The 25787-nt window shown below is 34.1% G+C and overlaps 2 protein-coding genes across 3 annotated transcripts in view; both read right to left on the bottom strand.

Annotated features, from left to right (window-relative positions):
- Positions 1-511: 511 nt before the first annotated feature.
- Positions 512-10101, bottom strand: LOC144342132 (uncharacterized). Of its 2 annotated transcripts, none has more exons than XM_085499330.1 (7): positions 9395-10101; positions 6162-6413; positions 2708-3010; positions 2270-2406; positions 1870-1965; positions 1645-1728; positions 512-1387 (listed from the first exon to the last, which is right to left on the bottom strand). In XM_085499330.1, exons 1-7 carry the CDS (start codon positions 9435-9437, stop codon positions 1379-1381), a joined length of 924 nt encoding a protein of 307 aa, XP_085355456.1. In that variant the 5' UTR covers positions 9438-10101; the 3' UTR covers positions 512-1378. The 2 variants fall into 2 exon arrangements, with proteins under 2 accessions (XP_085355456.1, XP_085355457.1); XM_085499331.1 differs by having other exon boundaries at positions 1663-1728.
- The window catches only part of LOC144362106 (uncharacterized), a 51126-nt gene continuing 35122 nt past the window's right edge, over positions 9784-25787 (bottom strand). The window contains exons 4-9 of the mRNA XM_085498934.1: positions 25206-25457; positions 23200-23391; positions 17013-17204; positions 14438-14629; positions 11414-11605; positions 9784-9881 (exon numbers count right to left, since the gene is read on the bottom strand). Of these exons, the coding sequence (XP_085355060.1) occupies positions 9784-9881; positions 11414-11605; positions 14438-14629; positions 17013-17204; positions 23200-23391; positions 25206-25457 (1118 nt within the window). The remainder of the gene's footprint in view (positions 9882-11413; positions 11606-14437; positions 14630-17012; positions 17205-23199; positions 23392-25205; positions 25458-25787) is intronic.

The following is a 25787-nucleotide window of genomic DNA, read 5'->3' as shown; positions in this document are numbered from 1 at the left end:
TTTCAGATATTTGATAATATTTTGTAATTAGATATTTGTATTGGCAAAATATATGTCTGCCTTGATAAATGATTGTATTACTTATTCCACTACATGAAAATACTTCTCCTAGAAGAAGTCATTGTACGCAGCATTGTTCATTATGTACCACTATACATAACATGATAATCTGTATAAATGCTACAACTTCCTTGACATCAGCTTCAATCCCTATAGGAGTTAAGTTTGTTTCTTATGAAAGAAAATATTTTCAGCTATATTCTAGCATCAAATTCTTCATTTGTTTTGTAAAATTGACTAGAACCAAACAAAAAAATCAATGTACATAGATGTGCAAAATGTGCAGTAACGCTGGTTTACTTGGGTACAAAGGTCAAACCGTTCAGACCACTCAGTGTTCAATATAGGGGTGAACAACCTCCTTTATATTCACATGCAAATGAATTGAAAATGCCACTACTGCATCGACATGTATAGTATCAGCGTTGTCGGTAAAATAATAAGACACGAGACAATAGTGCAATGTTTATTCAGTAAAAAGACTACTGTGTCAAACATTTTGTTCAAATTGCAAACACTTGTATTAAATAAATTATGCAAACAAGATACATATAGTACTGTATATGACGTCAGTGTCAATTTATTCACTAGGTATTACTACGACATACATTCAAAATGATTGTAATAAATTGTCAATAATTTGTAAGTGAGAAAATAGTCTCAATATATAATCACAGTTATATCTAATAAATCATTTCATAGCTGCAGTCACCACGCATTTAAGATCTCTACTATGTATATATTTGTTCCTGTAATTTTTATATTCTTTCTATATTCTATGAAAAGTACCCCGTTTGTAACTATTAAATGGATAACTAAGTTATCAAACTTGTTATAATTTCTAAAATCCAATAGATCAATTAAGGTAATTCAGAGAAGTGCAGATAAATATAATTTACACTGATTAAATTGGTCGTTCAATTTCATACTTGCAAAAGTAATGTATTAAAAAGCATTAATATTCTATTTTGTACTTATTTAACAATATTTTATTTGCTCATATGATTTTGTTAATAATTGGTCAAAACCAGAATGAGACCAGTATTATATTGAACTGGTACAATATTACAACGTAAATGTGCTTTTTTCTCTAAAGTTACTATCAAATTGAAAAGAAAATACTTCAATTTACTTCCGAGATATGCGATAATTTAATTGTCAGATACAATTGCAAAAGTGGCACATAAGAGTCGAATCCACAATAGTTATCACGTAATTTAAATATATTCGGATCAACTGTTTAAATTTCATCAGTCACCAATCTGTGGACGTCAACATTTGTATAGCAATCCGTCTTCATCTTGTATGTGTTTCTCTTTCAGATGTTCTGGGTGAAAACAAAAGAAAGTACAATGTTATGAGCACAATGCTTATTAGTTATTTTAGCAGTCGTGTATTTTAATTGGTCCTAATAATCGTTCGTAAGAGTAAAATGTTATGTATGTTATAATGATCGTTTCATTGCATATATATACTATAACATGAACAGCCACAGAATACATTGTCTTTGTGAATAAAGTAGAAAAAAATATCATATAAATCGATGTAATCTGTAAATAAAAAGGCATTAGGCTCTGTATTTACCTTTGTCGTGTTTATTACCTCATATGTAGATTGTGTGTTTCTTGTTTCTGGTGAAAGGGAAGTATAATTACTGTCTTCAACGCTCTACAATCAAATATAATGTATTACAATATCAAATCAGTGACACCATCATAATTCATTTGGGCTATTAGTCATTTATTTGTATTAAATACTTCAATAATGTTTTACTTTGTTACTGTATGCGATTAATAACTGTTCTCTTACCTCATCTGTTTTCAATGTAGGTATTTTATATACATGTACTGCATCGTTAGTCATTGCAGAAAGTGTTGTATAATTATCACCTGAATCCGACATAGACTTTAAAGCAAAATACAGAATATCAACATAAAACCCTTAATTTAAACAATCACAACCACTTAAACAAATACACTCATACGTATTTCTACCGTTTATACGTAAATGTTGTTGCTGGTAACTCTATCAAGTTTATCTGACAGGATTTTTTTTTATTATTTATTAATATTTTGATCTAATTGTAATAGGAAATCTAAATAATTCCATGTGAATGGGTTATTGTATTCAAATAAATTGTCAATATCCACGATATGCACCACATAGAAAACATAGTTATTTACTCGTCATTATTTAACATAGAGCAAACCTGTTCAAGAGCAAAACTTCGCTTAAAACGTCTATGTATAATAAATGCGACAATATTGCCAGTCACTGAGCAACAAAGAAGAACTGTAAGTAATGCCGCCACGCTGACACATATGATACAAGGATATTGGTCAGTTTCTGTAAAAAAAATACGATGTGAATTGATCGAATAGTACGTCATAGTTTTTTACCATAATGACGATTGTTATCGTCATCTACATTACATATGTCAGATGCTTATGCATATACAGATCGCCATATGTATGACAAATTGGATAATAACGGCGAGTTTGCATTTTTGCGTATTAAGTCAACAACAATGACTTCAATATCTACACATGTTCGAATATTACATGCTGCTACTAAAAAAAAAATAGATAATCTTTTAATATATCATTAACATATACAGAGAGGTAGAATTAACTGCCGCGAAGCTGACCTGATCCTGTTGCCTGGACTTCAATATCCGCGTATGATTCTCCAAGTTGACAGCGATAATTATGAACACACTGTGCATCAAATACAGTCAACGTTGTTTTCTGTTCATCACCTTCCACTGCATCAATGTCATATTTATCAGATGAATCTATTTGTATGTAATTTGACCCAATCTGTAGAAACCATTCCCAAGACTCGTTATCGGGAAATGGTGGTACAGCATCTGTGCCGCACTCTAACACGGCGTCAGAGCGTGCTTCGATTTTGAGGGGACTCTCTGTGATAACAATAACTGTGGGTTCGTCTACAAACAAACAGGATAAATAGTTTGTGGTAACACTAAATAATCAATTATCGGCAGAGTGTCACACTGTCTGAATGAAACAATAATCTGAATTTAATACATGCATAAGTAGGAAATGCCGTTCAACTGGTCATTCACATATAGAATGGTATACGCATTTTGTCACTGATAGTGAGCTTATTTAACGTTTATATAACAGCAGGACCTTGTGAACGGCCTTCCGTTCAAAAATTTACATCACAGAATCTAATTTAAATCTGATGTATTGTATTTTATTTTTACTATATGTTTTTATTATTTCGTAATTGTGTTTACTATTACTACGTACATGATATTTTTTATTACTCTCGCTATATACATGTTTACTACACATACATAACAATGTTTCAACAAGCCCACAACCTTTCTGGTTTAGTCAATCAATCGTAGACCCATACTACAGCGCACCTGGTGACGTCACTGATTAGAAACAGGTCACAGACAATTCAAATAAAATGACGGATTCTACCGATATTAACGATCGAGAGCCACACAATTTGTCTTGTTAAATGAAGCGAACATAATTTGTAATCATATTACGTCTTAAAGGGTTTCAGTTTAAATGATTATTTTGCAAGGTTACTCCGTCAGTGAAGATCAAATAGGACATCATAGATTTATACACACTGATCAGCTATAAATCACACCTTTCCAATGAACACATTTTATACTCACATGGTTTGTAAACTATTTGTGTATATAGTGTACTAGACCCCATAGTGTTTGTAGCTGTACATATTCCCTCTGATGTCACTATAATGTGAACACATTGCATACAGGCATGGTTTGTACACTATTTGTGTATATAGTGTTCTAGATCCCATAGTGTTTGTAGCTGTACATATTGCCTCTGATGTCACTATAATGTGAACACATTGTATACTCACATGGTTTGTATACTATTTGTGTATATAGTGTACTAGACCCCATAGTGTTTGTAGCTGTACATATTGCCTCCGATGTCACTATAATGTGAACACATTGCATACAGGCATGGTTTGTAAACTATTTGTGTATATAGTGTACTAAATCCCATAGTGTTTGTAGCTGTACATATTGCCTCTGATGTCACTATAAGGTGAACACATTGTATACTTATATGGTTTGTAAACTATTTGTGTATATAGTGTACTAGACCCCATAGTGTTTGTAGCTGTACATATTGCCTCCGATGTCACTATAATGTGAACACATTGCATACAGGCATGGTTTGTAAACTATTTGTGTATATAGTGTACTAAATCCCATAGTGTTTGTAGCTGTACATATTGCCTCTGATGTCACTATAAGGTGAACACATTGTATACTTATATGGTTTGTAAACTATTTGTGTATATAGTGTACTAAATCCCATAGTGTTTGTAGCTGTACATATTGCCTCTGATGTAACTATAATGTGAACACATTGCATACAGGCATGGTTTGTAAACTATTTGTGTATATAGTGTACTAAATCCCATAGTGTTTGTAGCTGTACATATTGCCTCTGATGTCACTATAATGTGAACACATTGTATACTCACATGGTTTGTATACTATTTGTGTATATAGTGTACTAAATCCCATAGTGTTTGTAGCTGTACATATTGCCTCTGATGTCACTATAATGTGAACACATTGTATACTCACATGGTTTGTATACTATTTGTGTATATAGTGTACTAGATCCCATAGTGTTTGTAGCTGTACATATTGCCTCTGATGTCACTATAATGTGAACACAGTGTATACTCACATGGTTTGTATACTATTTGTGTATATAGTGTACTAGATCCCATAGTGTTTGTATCTGTACGTATTGCCTCCGATGTCACTATAATGTGAACACATTGCATACAGACATGGTTTGTAAATTATTTGTGTATATAGTGTACTAGATCCCATAGTGTTTGTAGATGTACATATTGCCTCTGATGTCACTATAATGTGAACACATTGTATACTCACATGGTTTGTAAACTATTTGTGTATATAGTGTACTAGATCCCATAGTGTGTGTAGCTGTACATATTGCCTCTGATGTCACTATAATGTGAACACATTGTATACTCATATGGTTTGTAGACTATTTGTGTATATAGTGTACTAGATCCCATAGTGTTTGTAGCTTTACATATTGCCTCTGATGTCTCTATCATGTGAACACATTGTATACTCACATGGTTTGTAGACTATGTGTGTATTTAGTGTACTAGATCCCATAGTGTTTGTAGCTGTACATATTGCCTCTGATGTCTCTATGATGTGAACACATTGTATACTTACATGGTTTGTAGACTATTTTGGTATATTGTGTACTAGATCCCATAGTGTGTGTAGCTGTACATATTGCCTCTGATGTCTCTATGATGTGAACACATTGTATACTTACATGGTTTGTAGACTATTTAGATATATGGTGTACTAGATCCCATAGTGTTTGTAGCTGTACATATTGCCTCTGATGTCACTATAATGTGAACACATTGTATACTCACATGGTTTGTAGACTATTTGAGTATATAGTGTACTAGATCCCATAGTGTTTGTAGCTGTACATATTGCCTCTGATGTCACTATAATGTGAACACATTGTATACTCACATGGTTTGTAAACTATTTGTGTATATTGTGTACTAGATCCCATAGTGTTTGTAGCTGTACATATTGCCTCTGTTGTCACTATAATGTGAACACATTGTATACTCACATGGTTTGTAAACTATTTGTGTATATAGTGTACAAGATCCCATAGTGTTTGTAGCTGTACATATTGCCTCTGTTGTCACTATAATGTGAACACATTGTATACTCACATGGTTTGTAGACTGTTTGTGTATATAGTGTACTAGATCCCATAGTGTTTGTAGCTGTACATATTGCCTCTGATGTCACTATAATGTGAACACATTGTATACTCACATGTTTGTAGACTATTTGTGTATATAGTGTACTAGATCCCATAGTGTTTGTAGCTGTACATATTGCTTCTGATGTCACTATGATGTGAACATATTGTATACTTACATGGTTTGTAGACTATTTGGATATATGGTGTACTAGATCCCATAGTGTTTGTAGCTGTACGTATTGCCTCTGATGTCACTATCATGTGAACATATTGTATACTTACATGGTTTGTGGACTATTTGGATATATGGTTCACTAGATCCCATAGTGTTTGTAGCTGTACATGTAATCTCTTCTTGAGCATCATATCCAGTATCGTTAAGTTCCCATGTGTTCACATTTGTAGTACCAGTCTGTCCATTCTCAGCTTCCCATTCATAATGATCTGACTCTGGATTGGCTGTATCTACACATGCCACATTTATCACACCATCACTCCAGGAAATAACCTCAATTTCTGAGATTATTGGAATAACTGAGGAACATCATGAACAAACCATTAGAAAACACTTGATGATCATCACAGAATTACAATTTTTTTCTATTTTCATACTATGCTCCTAATTCACAAGAACATTGAATAAATCTCCTAACGCACCAATTTGGTGCCCGTTAAAATATATGTTCTATACAATTTCTATCAGTGTAAGGCATATTTAAAAAAAATCTCTTGAGAGGACTCTCTGTGATAGCGTTAACTGTGGGTTCGTCTACAAACAAACAGAATAAATAGTTTGTGGTAACACTAAATAATCAATTATCGGCAGAGTGTCACACGGTCTGAATGAAACATGAATCTAAATTTAATACATGCATAAGTAGGAAATGCCGTTCAACTGGTCATTCACATATAGAATGGTATACGCATTTTGTCACTGATAGTGAGCTTATTTAACGTTTATATAACAGCAGGACCTTGTGAACGGCCTTCCGTTCAAAAATTTACATCACAGAATCTAATTTAAATCTGATGTATTGTACTGCGTGAATTTATTTTTTTATTTCATTTTTACTATCTGTTTTTATTATTTCGTAATTGTGTTTACTATTATTACGTACGTGATATTTTGTATTACTCTCGCTATATACATGTTTACCTACACATACATAACAATGTTTCAACAGGCCCACCCCCTTTCTGGTTTAGTCAATCAATCGTAGACCCATACTATAGCGCACCTGGTGACGTCACTGGTTAGAAACAGGTCACAGACAACTCAAATATAATGACGGATTCTACCGATATTAACGATCGAGAGGCACACAATTTGTCTTGTTAAATGAAGCGATCATAATTTGTAATCATATTGCCTCTTAAAGTGTTTCAGTTTAAATGATTATTTTGCAAGGTTACTCCCTCAGTGACGATCAAATATGACACCATAGATGTATACACACTGATCAGCTATAAATCACACCTTTCCAATGAACACATTGTATACTCACATGGTTTGTAAACTATTTGTGTATATAGTGTACTAGATCGTATAGTATTTGTAGCTGTACATATTGCCTTTAATGTCACTATAGTGTGAACACATTGTATACTTACATGGTTTGTAGACTATTTGTGTATATAGTGTACTAGATCCCATAGTGTTTGTAGCTGTACATATTGCCTCTGATGTCACTATGATGTGAACACATTGTATACTCACATGGTTTGTAAACTATTTGTATATAGTGTACTAGATGCCATAGTGTTTGTAGCTGTACATATTGCCTCTGTTGTCACTATAATGTGAACACATTGTATACTCAAATGGTTTGTAAACTATTTGTGTATATAGTGTACTAGATCCCATAGTGTTTGTAGCTGTACATATTGTCTCTAATGTCACTATAATGTGAACACATTGTATACTCAAATGGTTTGTAAACTATTTGTGTATATAGTGTACTAGATCCCATAGTGTTTGTAGCTGTACATATTGCCTCTGATGTCACTATAATGTGAACACATTGTATACTCACATGGTTTGTAAACTATTTGTGTATATAGTGTACTAGACCCCATAGTGTTTGTAGCTGTACATATTGCCTTTAATGTCACTATAATGTGAACACATTGTATACTTACATGGTTTGTAGACTATTTGTGTATATAGTGTACTAGATCCCATAGTGTTTGTAGCTGTACATATTGCCTCTGATGTCACTATAATGTGAACACATTGTATACTCACATGGTTTGTAGACTATTTGTGTATATAGTGTACTAGATCCCATAGTGTTTGTAGCTGTACATATTGCCTCTGATGTCACTATAATGTGAACACATTGTATACTCACATGGTTTGTAAACAATTTGTGTATATAGTCTACTAGATCCCATAGTGTTTGTAGCTGTACATATTGCCTCTGATGTCACTATAATGTGAACACATTGTATACTCACATGGTTTGTAGACTATTTGTGTATATAGTGTACTAGATCCCATAGTGTTTGTAGCTGTACATATTGCCTCTGATGTCACTATAATGTGAACAAATTGTATACTCACATGGTTTGTAGACTATTTGTGTATATAGTGTACTAGATCCCATAGTGTTTGTAGCTGTACATATTGCCTCTGATGTCACTATAATGTGAACACATTGTATACTCACATGGTTTGTAGACTATTTGTGTATATAGTGTACTAGATCCCATAGTGTTTGTAGCTGTACATATTGCCTCTGATGTCACTATAATGTGAACACATTGTATACTCACATGGTTTGTAGACTATTTGTGTATACAGTGTACTAGATCCCATAGTGTTTGTAGCTGTACATATTGCCTCTGATGTCACTATAATGTGAACACATTGTAAACTCACATGGTTTGTAAACTATTTGTGTATATTGTGTACTAGATCCCATAGTGTTTGTAGCTGTACATATTGCCTGTTGTCACTATAATGTGAACACATTGTATACTCACATGGTTTGTAAACTATGTGTGTATATAGTGTACAAGATCCCATAGTGTTTGTAGCTGTACATATTGCCTCTGTTGTCACTATAATGTGAACACATTGTATACTCACATGGTTTGTAGACTGTTTGTGTATATAGTGTACTAGATCCCATAGTGTTTGTAGCTGTACATATTGCCTCTGATGTAACTATAATGTGAACACATTGTATACTCACATGGTTTGTAGACTATTTGTGTATATAGTGTACTAGATCCCATAGTGTTTGTAGCTGTACATATTGCCTCTGATGTCACTATAATGTGAACACATTGTATACTCACATGGTTTGTAAACTATTTGTGTATATAGTGTACTAGATCCCATAGTGTTTGTAGCTGTACATATTGCCTCTGATGTCACTATGATGTGAACATATTGTATACTTACATGGTTTGTAGACTATTTGGATATATGGTGTACTAGATCCCATAGTGTTTGTAGCTGTACGTATTGCCTCTGATGTCACTATCATGTGAACATATTGTATACTTACATGGTTTGTGGACTATTTGGATATATGGTTCACTAGATCCCATAGTGTTTGTAGCTGTACATGTAATCTCTTCTTGAGCATCATATCCAGTATCGTTAAGTTCCCATGTGTTCACATTTGTAGTACCAGTCTGTCCATTCTCAGCTTCCCATTCATAATGATCTGACTCTGGATTGGCTGTATCTACACATGCCACATTTATCACGCCATCACTCCAGGAAATAACCTCAATTTCTGAGATTATTGGAATAACTGAGGAACATCATGAACAAACCATTAGAAAACACTTGATGATCATCACATAATTACAATTTTTTTCTATTTTCATACTATGCTCCTAATTCACAAGAACATTGAATAAATCTCCTAATGCACTAATTTGGTGCCCGTTAAAATATATGTTCTATACAATTTCTATCAGTGTAAGGCATATTTAAAAAAAATCTCTTGAGATGACTCTCTGTGATAGCGTTAACTGTGGGTTCGTCTACAAACAAACAGAATAAATAGTTTGTGGTAACACTAAATAATCAATTATCGGGAGTGTCACACGGTCTGAATGAAACATGAATCTAAATTTAATACATGCATAAGTAGGAAATGCCGTTCAACTGGTCATTCACATATAGAATGGTATACGCATTTTGTCACTGATAGTGAGCTTATTTAACGTTTATATAACAGCAGGACCTTGTGAACGGCCTTCCGTTCAAAAATTTACATCACAGAATCGAAGAAAAATCTGATGTATTGTACTGCGTGAATGTATTTTTTTATTTCATTTTTACTATCTGTTTTTATTATTTCGTAATTGTGTTTACTATTATTACGTACGTGATATTTTGTATTACTCTCGCTATATACATGTTTACCTACACATACATAACAATGTTTCAACAAGCCCACCCCCTTTCTGGTTTAGTCAATCAATCGTAGACCCATATTATAGCGCACCTGGTGACGTCACTGGTTAGAAACAGGACACAGACAACTCAAATATAATGACGGATTCTACCGATATTAACGATCGAGAGCCACACAATTTGTCTTGTTAAATGAAGCGAGCATAATTTGTAATCATATTGCCTCTTAAAGTGTTTCAGTTTAAATGATTATTTTGCAAGGTTACTCCCTCAGTGACGATCAAATATGACACCATAGATTTATACACACTGATCAGCTAAAATCACACCTTTCCAATGAACACATTGTATACTCACATGCTTTGTAAACTACTTGTGTATATAGTGTACTAGATCGTATAGTATTTGTAGCTGTACATATTGCCTTTAATGTCACTATAATGTGAACACATTGTATACTTACATGGTTTGTAGACTATTTGTGTATATAGTGTACTAGATCCCATAGTGTTTGTAGCTGTACATATTGCCTCTGATGTCACTATGATGTGAACACATTGTATACTCACATGGTTTGTAAACTATTTGTATATAGTGTACTAGATGCCATAGTGTTTGTAGCTGTACATATTGCCTCTGTTGTCACTATAATGTGAACACATTGTATACTCACATGGTTTGTAGACTGTTTGTGTATATAGTGTACGAGATCCCATAGTGTTTGTAGCTGTACATATTGCCTCTGATGTAACTATAATGTGAACACATTGTATACTCACATGGTTTGTAGACTATTTGTGTATATAGTGTACTAGATCCCATAGTGTTTGTAGCTGTACATATTGCCTCTGATGTCACTATAATGTGAACACATTGTATACTCACATGTTTGTAGACTATTTGTGTATATAGTGTACTAGATCCCATAGTGTTTGTAGCTGTACATATTGCCTCTGATGTCACTATGATGTGAACATATTGTATACTTACATGGTTTGTAGACTATTTGGATATATGGTGTACTAGATCCCATAGTGTTTGTAGCTGTACGTATTGCCTCTGATGTCACTATCATGTGAACATATTGTATACTTACATGGTTTGTGGACTATTTGGATATATGGTTCACTAGATCCCATAGTGTTTGTAGCTGTACATGTAATCTCTTCTTGAGCATCATATCCAGTATCGTTAAGTTCCCATGTGTTCACATTTGTAGTACCAGTCTGTCCATTCTCAGCTTCCCATTCATAATGATCTGACTCTGGATTGGCTGTATCTACACATGCCACATTTATCACACCATCACTCCAGGAAATAACCTCAATTTCTGAGATTATTGGAATAACTGAGGAACATCATGAACAAACCATTAGAAAACACTTGATGATCATCACAGAATTACAATTTTTTTTCTATTTTCATACTATGCTCCTAATTCACAAGAACATTGAATAAATCTCCTAACGCACTAATTTGGTGCCCGTTAAAATATATGTTCTATACAATTTCTATCAGTGTAAGGCATATTTAAAAAAAATCTCTTGAGAGGACTCTCTGTGATAGCGTTAACTGTGGGTTCGTCTACAAACAAACAGAATAAATAGTTTGTGGTAACACTAAATAATCAATTATCGGGAGTGTCACACGGTCTGAATGAAACATGAATCTAAATTTAATACATGCATAAGTAGGAAATGCCGTTCAACTGGTCATTCACATATAGAATGGTATACGCATTTTGTCACTGATAGTGAGCTTATTTAACGTTTATATAACAGCAGGACCTTGTGAACGGCCTTCCGTTCAAAAATTTACATCAGAGAATCTAATAAAAATCTGATGTATTGTACTGCGTGAATTTATTTTTTTATTTCATTTTTACTATCTGTTTTTATTATTTCGTAATTGTGTTTACTAGTATTACGTACGTGATATTTTGTATTACTCTCGCTATATACATGTTTACCTACACATACATAACAATGTTTCAACAGGCCCACCCCCTTTCTGGTTTAGTCAATCAATCGTAGACCCATACTATAGCGCACCTGGTGATGTCACTGGCTAGAAACAGGTCACAGACAACTCAAATATAATGACGGATTCTACCGATATTAACGATCGAGAGCCACACAATTTGTCTTGTTAAATGAAGCGAACATAATTTGTAATCATATTGCCTCTTAAAGTGTTTCAGTTTAAATGATTATTTTGCAAGGTTACTCCCTCAGTGACGATCAAATGTGACACCATAGATTTATACACACTGATCAGCTATAAATCACACCTTTCCAATGAACACATTGTATACTCACATGGTTTGTAAACTATTTGTGTATATAGTGTACTAGATCGTATAGTATTTGTAGCTGTACATATTGCCTTTAATGTCACTATAATGTGAACACATTGTATACTTACATGGTTTGTAGACTATTTGTGTATATAGTGTACTAGATCCCATAGTGTTTGTAGCTGTACATATTGCCTCTGATGTCACTATAATGTGAACACATTGTATACTCACATGGTTTGTAAACTATTTGTGTATATAGTGTACTAGATCCCATAGTGTTTGTAGCTGTACATATTGCCTTTAATGTCACTATAATGTGAACACATTGTATACTTACATGGTTTGTAGACTATTTGTGTATATAGTGTACTAGATCCCATAGTGTTTGTAGCTGTACATATTGCCTCTGATGTCACTATAATGTGAACACATTGTATACTCACATGGTTTGTAGACTATTTGTGTATATAGTGTACTAGATCCCATAGTGTTTGTAGCTGTACATATTGCCTCTGATGTCACTATAATGTGAACACATTGAATACTCACATGGTTTGTAAACAATTTGTGTATATAGTGTACTAGATCCCATAGTGTTTGTAGCTGTACATATTGCCTCTGATGTCACTATAATGTGAACACATTGTATACTCACATGGTTTGTAAACTATTTGTGTATATTGTGTACTAGATTCCATAGTGTTTGTAGCTGTACATATTGCCTCTGTTGTCACTATAATGTGAACACATTGTATACTCACATGGTTTGTAAACTATTTGTGTATATAGTGTACAAGATCCCATAGTGTTTGTAGCTGTACATATTGCCTCTGATGTCACTATAATGTGAACACATTGTATACTCACATGGTTTGTAAACTATTTGTGTATATTGTGTACTAGATCCCATAGTGTTTGTAGCTGTACATATTGCCTCTGTTGTCACTATAATGTGAACACATTGTATACTCACATGGTTTGTAAACTATGTGTGTATATAGTGTACAAGATCCCATAATGTTTGTAGCTGTACATATTGCCTCTGTTGTCACTATAATGTGAACACATTGTATACTCACATGGTTTGTAGACTGTTTGTGTATATAGTGTACTAGATCCCATAGTGTTTGTAGCTGTACATATTGCCTCTGATGTAACTATAATGTGAACACATTGTATACTCACATGGTTTGTAGACTATTTGTGTATATAGTGTACTAGATCCCATAGTGTTTGTAGCTGTACATATTGCCTCTGATGTCACTATGATGTGAACATATTGTATACTTACATGGTTTGTAGACTATTTGGATATATGGTGTACTAGATCCCATAGTGTTTGTAGCTGTACGTATTGCCTCTGATGTCACTATCATGTGAACATATTGTATACTTACATGGTTTGTGGACTATTTGGATATATGGTGTACTAGATCCCATAGTGTTTGTAGCTGTACGTATTGCCTCTGATGTTACTATCATGTGAACATATTGTATACTTACATGGTTTGTGGACTATTTGGATATATGGTTCACTAGATCCCATAGTGTTTGTAGCTGTACGTATTGCCTCTGATGTTACTATCATGTGAACATATTGTATACTTACATGGTTTGTGGACTATTTGGATATATGGTGTACTAGATCCCATAGTGTTTGTAGCTGTACGTATTGCCTCTGATGTTACTATCATGTGAACATATTGTATACTTACATGGTTTGTGGACTATTTGGATATATGGTGTACTAGATCCCATAGTGTTTGTAGCTGTACGTATTGCCTCTGATGTTACTATCATGTGAACATATTGTATACTTACATGGTTTGTGGACTATTTGGATATATGATTCACTAGATCCCATAGTGTTTGTAGCTGTACATGTAATCTCTTCTTGAGCATCATATCCAGTATCGTTAAGTTCCCATGTGTTCACATTTGTAGTACCAGTCTGTCCATTCTCAGCTTCCCATTCATAATGATCTGACTCTGGATTGGCTGTATCTACACATGCCACATTTATCACACCATCACTCCAGGAAATAACCTCAATTTCTGAGATTATTGGAATAACTGAGGAACATCATGAACAAACCATTAGAAAACACTTGATGATCATCACAGAATTACAATTTTTTTCTATTTTCATACTATGCTCCTAATTCACAAGAACATTGAATAAATCTCCTAACGCACTAATTTGGTGCCCGTTAAAATATATGTTCTATACAATTTCTATCAGTGTAAGTCATATTTAAAAAAAATCTCTTGAGAGGACTCTCTGTGATAGCGTTAACTGTGGGTTCGTCTACAAACAAACAGAATAAATAGTTTGTGGTAACACTAAATAATCAATTATCGGGAGTGTCACACGGTCTGAATGAAACATGAATCTAAATTTAATACATGCATAAGTAGGAAATGCCGTTCAACTGGTCATTCACATATAGAATGGTATACGCATTTTGTCACTGATAGTGAGCTTATTTAACGTTTATATAACAGCAGGACCTTGTGAACGGCCTTCCGTTCAAAAATTTACATCACAGAATCTAATAAAAATCTGATGTATTGTACTGCGTGAATTTATTTTTTTATTTCATTTTTACTATCTGTTTTTATTATTTCGTAATTGTGTTTACTATTATTACGTACGTGATATTTTGTATTACTCTCGCTATATACATGTTTACCTACACATACATAACAATGTTTCAACAGGCCCACCCCCTTTCTGGTTTAGTCAATCAATCGTAGACCCATACTATAGCGCACCTGGTGACGTCACTGGTTAGAAACAGGTCACAGACAACTCAAATATAATGACGGATTCTACCGATATTAACGATCGAGAGCCACACAATTTGTCTTGTTAAATGAAGCGAGCATAATTTGTATGTTTCAGTTTAAATGATTATTTTGCAAGGTTACTCCCTCAGTGACGATCAAATATGACACCATAGATTTATACACACTGATCAGCTATAAATCACATCTTTCCAATGAACACATTGTATACTCACATGGTTTGTAAACTATTTGTGTATATAGTGTACTAGATCGTATAGTATTTGTAGCTGAACCTATTGCCTTTAATGTCACTATAACGTGAACACATTGTATACTTACATGGTTTGTAGACTATTTGTGTATATAGTGTACTAGATCCCATAGTGTTTGTAGCTGTACATATTGCCTCTGATGTTACTATGATGTGAACACATTGTATACTCACATGGTTTGTAAACTATTTGTATATAGTGTACTAGATGCCATAGTGTTTGTAGCTGTACATATTGCCTCTGTTGTCACTATAATGTGAACACATTGTATACTCACATGGTTTGTAGACTGTTTGTGTATATAGTGTACGAGATCCCATAGTGTTTGTAGCTGTACATATTGCCTCTGATGTAACTATAATGTGAACACATTGTATACTCACATGGTTTGTAGATTATTTGTGTATATAGTGCACTAGATCCCATAGTGTTTGTAGCTGTACATATTGCCTCTGATGTCACTATAATGTGAACACATTGAATACTCACATGGTTTGTAAACAATTTGTGTATATAGTGTACTAGATCCCATAGTGTTTGTAGCTGTACATATTGCCTCTGATGTCACTATAATGTGAACACATTGTATACTCACATGTTTGTAGACTATTTGTGTATATAGTGTACTAGATCCCATAGTGTTTGTAGCTGTACATATTGCCTCTGATGTCACTATAATGTGAACACATTGTATACTCACATGTTTGTAGACTATTTGTGTATATAGTGTACTAGATCCCATAGTGTTTGTAGCTGTACATATTGCCTCTGATGTCACTATAATGTGAACACATTGTATACTCACATGTTTGTAGACTATTTGTGTATATAGTGTACTAGATCCCATATTGTTTGTAGCTGTACATATTGCCTCTGATGTCACTATGATGTGAACATATTGTATACTTACATGGTTTGTAGACTATTTGGATATATGGTGTACTAGATCCCATAGTGTTTGTAGCTGTACGTATTGCCTCTGATGTCACTATCATGTGAACATATTGTATACTTACATGGTTTGTGGAGTATTTGGATATATGGTGTACTAGATCCCATAGTGTTTGTAGCTGTACGTATTGCCTCTGATGTCACTATCATGTGAACATATTGTATACTTACATGGTTTGTGGACTATTTGGATATATGGTGTACTAGATCCCATAGTGTTTGTAGCTGTACGTATTGCCTCTGATGTCACTATCATGTGAACATATTGTATACTTACATGGTTTGTAGACTATTTGGATATATGGTGTACTAGATCCCATAGTGTTTGTAGCTGTACGTATTGCCTCTGATGTCACTATCATGTGAACATATTGTATACTTACATGGTTTGTGGACTATTTGGATATATGTTTCACTAGATCCCATAGTGTTTGTAGCTGTACATGTAATCTCTTCTTGAGCATCATATCCAGTATCGTTAAGTTCCCATGTGTTCACATTTGTAGTACCAGTCTGTCCATTCTCAGCTTCCCATTCATAATGATCTGACTCTGGATTGGCTGTATCTACACATGCCACATTTATCACACCATCACTCCAGGAAATAACCTCAATTTCTGAGATTATTGGAATAACTGAGGAACATCATGAACAAACCATTAGAAAACACTTGATGATCATCACAGAATTACAATTTTTTTCTATTTTCATACTATGCTCCTAATTCACAAGAACATTGAATAAATCTCCTAACGCACTAATTTGGTGCCCGTTAAAATATATGTTCTATACAATTTCTATCAGTGTAAGGCATATTTAAAAAAAATCTCTTGAGAGGACTCTCTGTGATAGCGTTAACTGTGGGTTCGTCTACAAACAAACAGAATAAATAGTTTGTGGTAACACTAAATAATCAATTATCGGGAGTGTCACACGGTCTGAATGAAACATGAATCTAAATTTAATACATGCATAAGTAGGAAATGCCGTTCAACTGGTCATTCACATATAGAATGGTATACGCATTTTGTCACTGATAGTGAGCTTATTTAACGTTTATATAACAGCAGGACCTTGTGAACGGCCTTCCGTTCAAAAATTTACATCACAGAATCGAATAAAAATCTGATGTATTGTACTGCGTGAATTTATTTTTTTATTTCATTTTTACTATCTGTTTTTATTATTTCGTAATTGTGTTTACTAGTATTACGTACGTGATATTTTGTATTACTCTCGCTATATACATGTTTACCTACACATACATAACAATGTTTCAACACGCCCACCCCCTTTCTGGTTTAGTCAATCAATCGTAGACCCATACTATAGCGCACCTGGTGATGTCACTGGTTAGAAACAGGTCACAGACAACTCAAATATAATGACGGATTCTACCGATATTAACGATCGAGAGCCACACAATTTGTCTTGTTAAATGAAGCGAACATAATTTGTAATCATATTGCCTCTTAAAGTGTTTCAGTTTAAATGATTATTTTGCAAGGTTACTCCCTCAGTGACGATCAAATGTGACACCATAGATTTATACACACTGATCAGCTATAAATCACACCTTTCCAATGAACACATTGTATACTCACATGGTTTGTAAACTATTTGTGTATATAGTGTACTAGATCGTATAGTATTTGCCTTTAATGTCACTATAATGTGAACACATTGTATACTTACATGGTTTGTAGACTATTTGTGTATATAGTGTACTAGACCCCATAGTGTTTGTAGCTGTACATATTCCCTCTGATGTCACTATAATGTGAACACATTGCATACAGGCATGGTTTGTACACTATTTGTGTATATAGTGTTCTAGATCCCATTGTTTTTGTAGCTGTACATATTGCCTCTGATGTCACTATAATGTGAACACATTGCATACAGGCATGGTTTGTAAACTATTTGTGTATATAGTGTACAAGATCCCATAGTGTTTGTAGCTGTACATATTGCCTCTGATGTCACTATAATGTGAACACATTGTATACTTACATGGTTTGTGGACTATTTGGATATATGGTGTACTAGATCTCATAGTGTTTGTAGCTGTACACATTGCCTCTGATGTCACTATAATGTGAACATATTGTATACTCACATGGTTTGTATACTATTTGTGTATATAGTGTACTAGACCCCATAGTGTTTGTAGCTGTACATATTCCCTCTGATGTCACTATACTGTGAACACATTGCATACAGGCATGGTTTGTAAACTATTTGTGTATATAGTGTACAAGATCCCATAGTGTTTGTAGCTGTACATATTGCCTCTGATGTCACTATAATGTGAACACATTGTATACTCACATGGTTTGTATACTATTTGTGTATATAGTGTACTAGACCCCATAGTGTTTGTAGCTGTACATATTGCCTCCGATGTCACTATAATGTGAACACATTGCATACAGGCATGGTTTGTAAACTATTTGTGTATATAGTGTACTAAATCCCATAGTGTTTGTAGCTGTACATATTGCCTCTGATGTCACTATAATGTGAACACATTGTATACTTATATGGTTTGTAAAATATTTGTGAATATAGTGTACTAAATCCCATAGTGTTTGTAGCTGTACATATTGCCTCTGATGTAACTATAATGTGAACACATTGCATACAGGCAAGGTTTGTAAACTATTTGTGTATATAGTGTAATAAATCCCATAGTGTTTGTAGCTGTACATATTGCCTCTGATGTCACTATAATGTGAACATATTGTATACTCACATGGTTTGTATACTATTTGTGTATATAGTGTACTACACCCCATAGTGTTTGTAGCTGTACATATTCCCTCTGATGTCACTATACTGTGAACACATTGCATACAGGCATGGTTTGTAAACTATTTGTGTATATAGTGTACAAGATCCCATAGTGTTTGTAGCTGTACATATTGCCTCTGATGTCACTATAATGTGAACACATTGTATACTCACATGGTTTGTATACTATTTGTGTATATAGTGTACTAGACCCCATAGTGTTTGTAGCTGTACATATTGCCTCCGATGTCACTATAATGTGAACACATTGCATACAGGCATGGTTTGTAAACTATTTGTGTATATAGTGTACTAAATCCCATAGTGTTTGTAGCTGTACATATTGCCTCTGATGTCACTATAATGTGAACACATTGTATACTTATATGGTTTGTAAAATATTTGTGAATATAGTGTACTAAATCCCATAGTGTTTGTAGCTGTACATATTGCCTCTGATGTAACTATAATGTGAACACATTGCATACAGGCAAGGTTTGTAAACTATTTGTGTATATAGTGTAATAAATCCCATAGTGTTTGTAGCTGTACATATTGCCTCTGATGTCACTATAATGTGAACACATTGTATACTCACATGGTTTGTATACTATTTGTGTATATAGTGTACTAAATCCCATAGTGTTTGTAGCTGTACATATTGCCTCTGATGTCACTATAATGTGAACACATTGTATACTCACATGGTTTGTATACTATTTGTGTATATAGTGTACTAGATCCCATAGTGTTTGTAGCTGTACATATTGCCTCTGATGTCACTATAATGTGAACACAGTGTATACTCACATGGTTTGTATACTATTTGTGTATATAGTGTACTAGATCCCATAGTGTTTGTAGCTGTACGTATTGCCTCCGATGTCACTATAATGTGAACACATTGCATACAGACATGGTTTGTAAATTATTTGTGTATATAGTGTACTAGATCCCATAGTGTTTGTAGATGTACATATTGCCTCTGATGTCACTATAATGTGAACACATTGTATACTCACATGGTTTGTAAACTATTTGTGTATATAGTGTACTAGATCCCATAGTGTTTGTAGCTGTACATATTGCCTCTGATGTCACTATAATGTGAACACATTGTATACTCATATGGTTTGTAGACTATTTGTGTATATAGTGTACTAGATCCCATAGTGTTTGTAGCTTTACATATTGCCTCTGATGTCTCTATCATGTGAACACATTGTATACTCACATGGTTTGTAGACAATGTGTGTATTTAGTGTACTAGATCCCATAGTATTTGTAGCTGTACATATTGCCTCTGATGTCTCTATGATGTGAACACATTGTATACTTACATGGTTTGTAGACTATTTTGGTATATTGTGTACTAGATCCCATAGTGTGTGTAGCTGTACATATTGCCTCTGATGTCTCTATGATGTGAACACATTGTATACTTACATGGTTTGTAGACTATTTAGATATATGGTGTACTAGATCCCATAGTGTTTGTAGCTGTACATATTGCCTCTGATGTCACTATAGTGTGAACACATTGTATACTCACATGGTTTGTAAACAATTTGTGTATATAGTGTACTAGATCCCATAGTGTTTGTAGCTGTACATATTGCCTCTGATGTCACTATAATGTGAACACATTGTATACTCACATGGTTTGTAGACTATTTGAGTATATAGTGTACTAGATCCCATAGTGTTTGTAGCTGTACATATTGCCTCTGATGTCACTATAATGTGAACACATTGTATACTCACATGGTTTGTATACTATTTGTGTATATAGTGTACTAAATCCCATAGTGTTTGTAGCTGTACATATTGCCTCTGATGTCACTATAATGTGAACACATTGTATACTCACATGGTTTGTATACTATTTGTGTATATAGTGTACTAGATCCCATAGTGTTTGTAGCTGTACATATTGCCTCTGATGTCACTATAATGTGAACACAGTGTATACTCACATGGTTTGTATACTATTTGTGTATATAGTGTACTAGATCCCATAGTGTTTGTAGCTGTACGTATTGCCTCCGATGTCACTATAATGTGAACACATTGCATACAGACATGGTTTGTAAATTATTTGTGTATATAGTGTACTAGATCCCATAGTGTTTGTAGATGTACATATTGCCTCTGATGTCACTATAATGTGAACACATTGTATACTCACATGGTTTGTAAACTATTTGTGTATATAGTGTACTAGATCCCATAGTGTTTGTAGCTGTACATATTGCCTCTGATGTCACTATAATGTGAACACATTGTATACTCATATGGTTTGTAGACTATTTGTGTATATAGTGTACTAGATCCCATAGTGTTTGTAGCTTTACATATTGCCTCTGATGTCTCTATCATGTGAACACATTGTATACTCACATGGTTTGTAGACAATGTGTGTATTTAGTGTACTAGATCCCATAGTATTTGTAGCTGTACATATTGCCTCTGATGTCTCTATGATGTGAACACATTGTATACTTACATGGTTTGTAGACTATTTTGGTATATTGTGTACTAGATCCCATAGTGTGTGTAGCTGTACATATTGCCTCTGATGTCTCTATGATGTGAACACATTGTATACTTACATGGTTTGTAGACTATTTAGATATATGGTGTACTAGATCCCATAGTGTTTGTAGCTGTACATATTGCCTCTGATGTCACTATAGTGTGAACACATTGTATACTCACATGGTTTGTAAACAATTTGTGTATATAGTGTACTAGATCCCATAGTGTTTGTAGCTGTACATATTGCCTCTGATGTCACTATAATGTGAACACATTGTATACTCACATGGTTTGTAGACTATTTGAGTATATAGTGTACTAGATCCCATAGTGTTTGTAGCTGTACATATTGCCTCTGATGTCACTATAATGTGAACACATTGTATACTCACATGGTTTGTAGACTATTTGTGTATATAGTGTACTAGATCCCATAGTGTTTGTAGCTGTACACATTGCCTCTGATGTCACTATAATGTGAACACATTGTATACTCACATGGTTTGTAGACTATTTGTGTATATAGTGTACTAGATCCCATAGTGTTTGTAGCTGTAAATATTGCCTCTGATGTCACTATAATGTGAACACATTGTATACTCACATGGTTTGTAAACTATTTGTGTATATTGTGTACTAGATCCCATAGTGTTTGTAGCTGTACATATTGCCTCTGTTGTCACTATAATGTGAACACATTGTATACTCACATGGTTTGTAAACTATTTGTGTATATAGTGTACAAGATCCCATAGTGTTTGTAGCTGTACGTATTGCCTCTGTTGTCACTGTAATGTGAACACATTGTATACTCACATGGTTTGTAGACTGTTTGTGTATATAGTGTACTAGATCCCATAGTGTTTGTAGCTGTACATATTGCCTCTGATGTAACTGTAATGTGAACACATTGTATACTCACATGGTTTGTAGACTATTTGTGTATATAGTGTACTAGATCCCATAGTGTTTGTAGCTGTACATATTGCCTCTGATGTCACTATAATGTGAACACATTGTATACTCACATGTTTGTAGACTATTTGTGTATATAGTGTACTAGATCCCATAGTGTTTGTAGCTGTACATATTGCCTCTGATGTCACTATGATGTGAACATATTGTATACTTACATGGTTTGTAGACTATTTGGATATATGGTGTACTAGATCCCATAGTGTTTGTAGCTGTACGTATTGCCTCTGATGTCACTATCATGTGAACATATTGTATACTTACATGGTTTGTGGACTATTTGGATATATGGTTCACTAGATCCCATAGTGTTTGTAGCTGTACATGTAATCTCTTCTTGAGCATCATATCCAGTATCGTTAAGTTCCCATGTGTTCACATTTGTAGTACCAGTCTGTCCATTCTCAGCTTCCCATTCATAATGATCTGACTCTGGATTGGCTGTATCTACACATGCTACATTTATCACACCATCACTCCAGGAAATAACCTCAATTTCTGAGATTATTGGAATAACTGAGGAACATCATGAACAAACCATTAGAAAACACTTGATGATCATCACAGAATTACAATTTTTTTCTATTTTCATACTATGCTCCAAATTCACAAGAACATTGAATAAATCTCCTAACGCACTAATTTGGTGCCCGTTAAAATATATGTTCTATACAATTTCTATCAGTGTAAGGCATATTTAAAAAAAATCTCTTGAGAGGACTCTCTGTGATAGCGTTAACTGTGGGTTCGTCTACAAACAAACAGAATAAATAGTTTGTGGTAACACTAAATAATCAATTATCGGGAGTGTCACACGGTCTGAATGAAACATGAATCTAAATTTAATACATGCATAAGTAGGAAATGCCGTTCAACTGGTCATTCACATATAGAATGGTATACGCATTTTGTCACTGATAGTGAGCTTATTTAACGTTTATATAACAGCAGGACCTTGTGAACGGCCTTCCGTTCAAAAATTTACATCACAGAATCGAATAAAAATCTGATGTATTGTACTGCGTGAATTTATTTTTTTATTTCATTTTTACTATCTGTTTTTATTATTTCGTAATTGTGTTTACTATTATTACGGACGTGATATTTTGTATAACTCTCGCTATATACATGTTTACCTACACATACATAACAATGTTTCAACAGGCCCACCCCCTTTCTGGTTTAGTCAATCAATCGTAGACCCATACTATAGCGCACCTGGTGACGTCACTGGTTAGAAACAGGTCACAGACAACTCAAATATAATGACGGATTCTACCGATATTAACGATCGAGAGCCACACAATTTGTCTTGTTAAATGAAGCGATCATAATTTGTAATCATATTGCCTCTTAAAGTGTTTCAGTTTAAATGATTATTTTGCAAGGTTACTCCCTCAGTGACGATCAAATATGACACCATAGATTTATACACACTGATCAGCTATAAATCACACCTTTCCAATGAACACATTGTATACTCACATGGTTTGTAAACTATTTGTGTATATAGTGTACTAGATCGTATAGTATTTGTAGCTGTACATATTGCCTTTAATGTCACTATAATGTGAACACATTGTATACTTACATGGTTTGTAGACTATTTGTGTATATAGTGTACTAGATCCCATAGTGTTTGTAGCTGTACATATTGCCTCTGATGTCACTATGATGTGAACACATTGTATACTCACATGGTTTGTAAACTATTTGTATATAGTGTACTAGATGCCATAGTGTTTGTAGCTGTACATATTGCCTCTGTTGTCACTATAATGTGAACACATTGTATACTCAAATGGTTTGTAAACTATTTGTGTATATAGTGTACTAGATCCCATAGTGTTTGTAGCTGTACATATTGCCTCTGTTGTCACTATAATGTGAACACATTGTATACTCACATGGTTTGTAGACTGTTTGTGTATATAGTGTACTAGATCCCATAGTGTTTGTAGCTGTACATATTGCCTCTGATGTAACTATAATGTGAACACATTGTATACTCACATGGTTTGTAGACTATTTGTGTATATAGTGTACTAGATCCCATAGTGTTTGTAGCTGTACATATTGCCTCTGATGTCACTATAATGTGAACACATTGTATACTCACATGTTTGTAGACTATTTGTTTATATAGTGTACTAGATCCCATAGTGTTTGTAGCTGTACATATTGCCTCTGATGTCACTATGATGTGAACATATTGTATACTTACATGGTTTGTAGACTATTTGGATATATGGTGTACTAGATCCCATAGTGTTTGTAGCTGTACGTATTGCCTCTGATGTCACTATCATGTGAACATATTGTATACTTACATGGTTTGTGGACTATTTGGATATATGGTTCACTAGATCCCATAGTGTTTGTAGCTGTACATGTAATCTCTTCTTGAGCATCATATCCAGTATCGTTAAGTTCCCATGTGTTCACATTTGTAGTACCAGTCTGTCCAATCTTAGCTTCCCATTCATAATGATCTGACTCTGGATTGGCTGTATCTACACATGCCACATTTATCACACCATCACTCCAGGAAATAACCTCAATTTCTGAGATTATTGGAATAACTGAGGAACATCATGAACAAACCATTAGAAAACACTTGATGATCATCACAGAATTACAATTTTTTTCTATTTTCATACTATGCTCCTAATTCACAAGAACATTGAATAAATCTCCTAACGCACTAATTTGGTGCCCGTTAAAATATATGTTCTATACAATTTCTATCAGTGTAAGGCATATTTAAAAAAATCTCTTGAGAGGACTCTCTGTGATAGCGTTAACTGTGGGTTCGTCTACAAACAAACAGAATAAATAGTTTGTGGTAACACTAAATAATCAATTATCGGGAGTGTCACACGGTCTGAATGAAACATGAATCTAAATTTAAT

This window comes from Saccoglossus kowalevskii, chromosome 5 (genome assembly GCF_978046115.1).
Source record: "Saccoglossus kowalevskii chromosome 5, keSacKowa6.1, whole genome shotgun sequence".
Taxonomy (NCBI): domain Eukaryota; kingdom Metazoa; phylum Hemichordata; class Enteropneusta; family Harrimaniidae; genus Saccoglossus; species Saccoglossus kowalevskii.
This window is presented reverse-complemented; position numbering and strand designations above follow the sequence as displayed.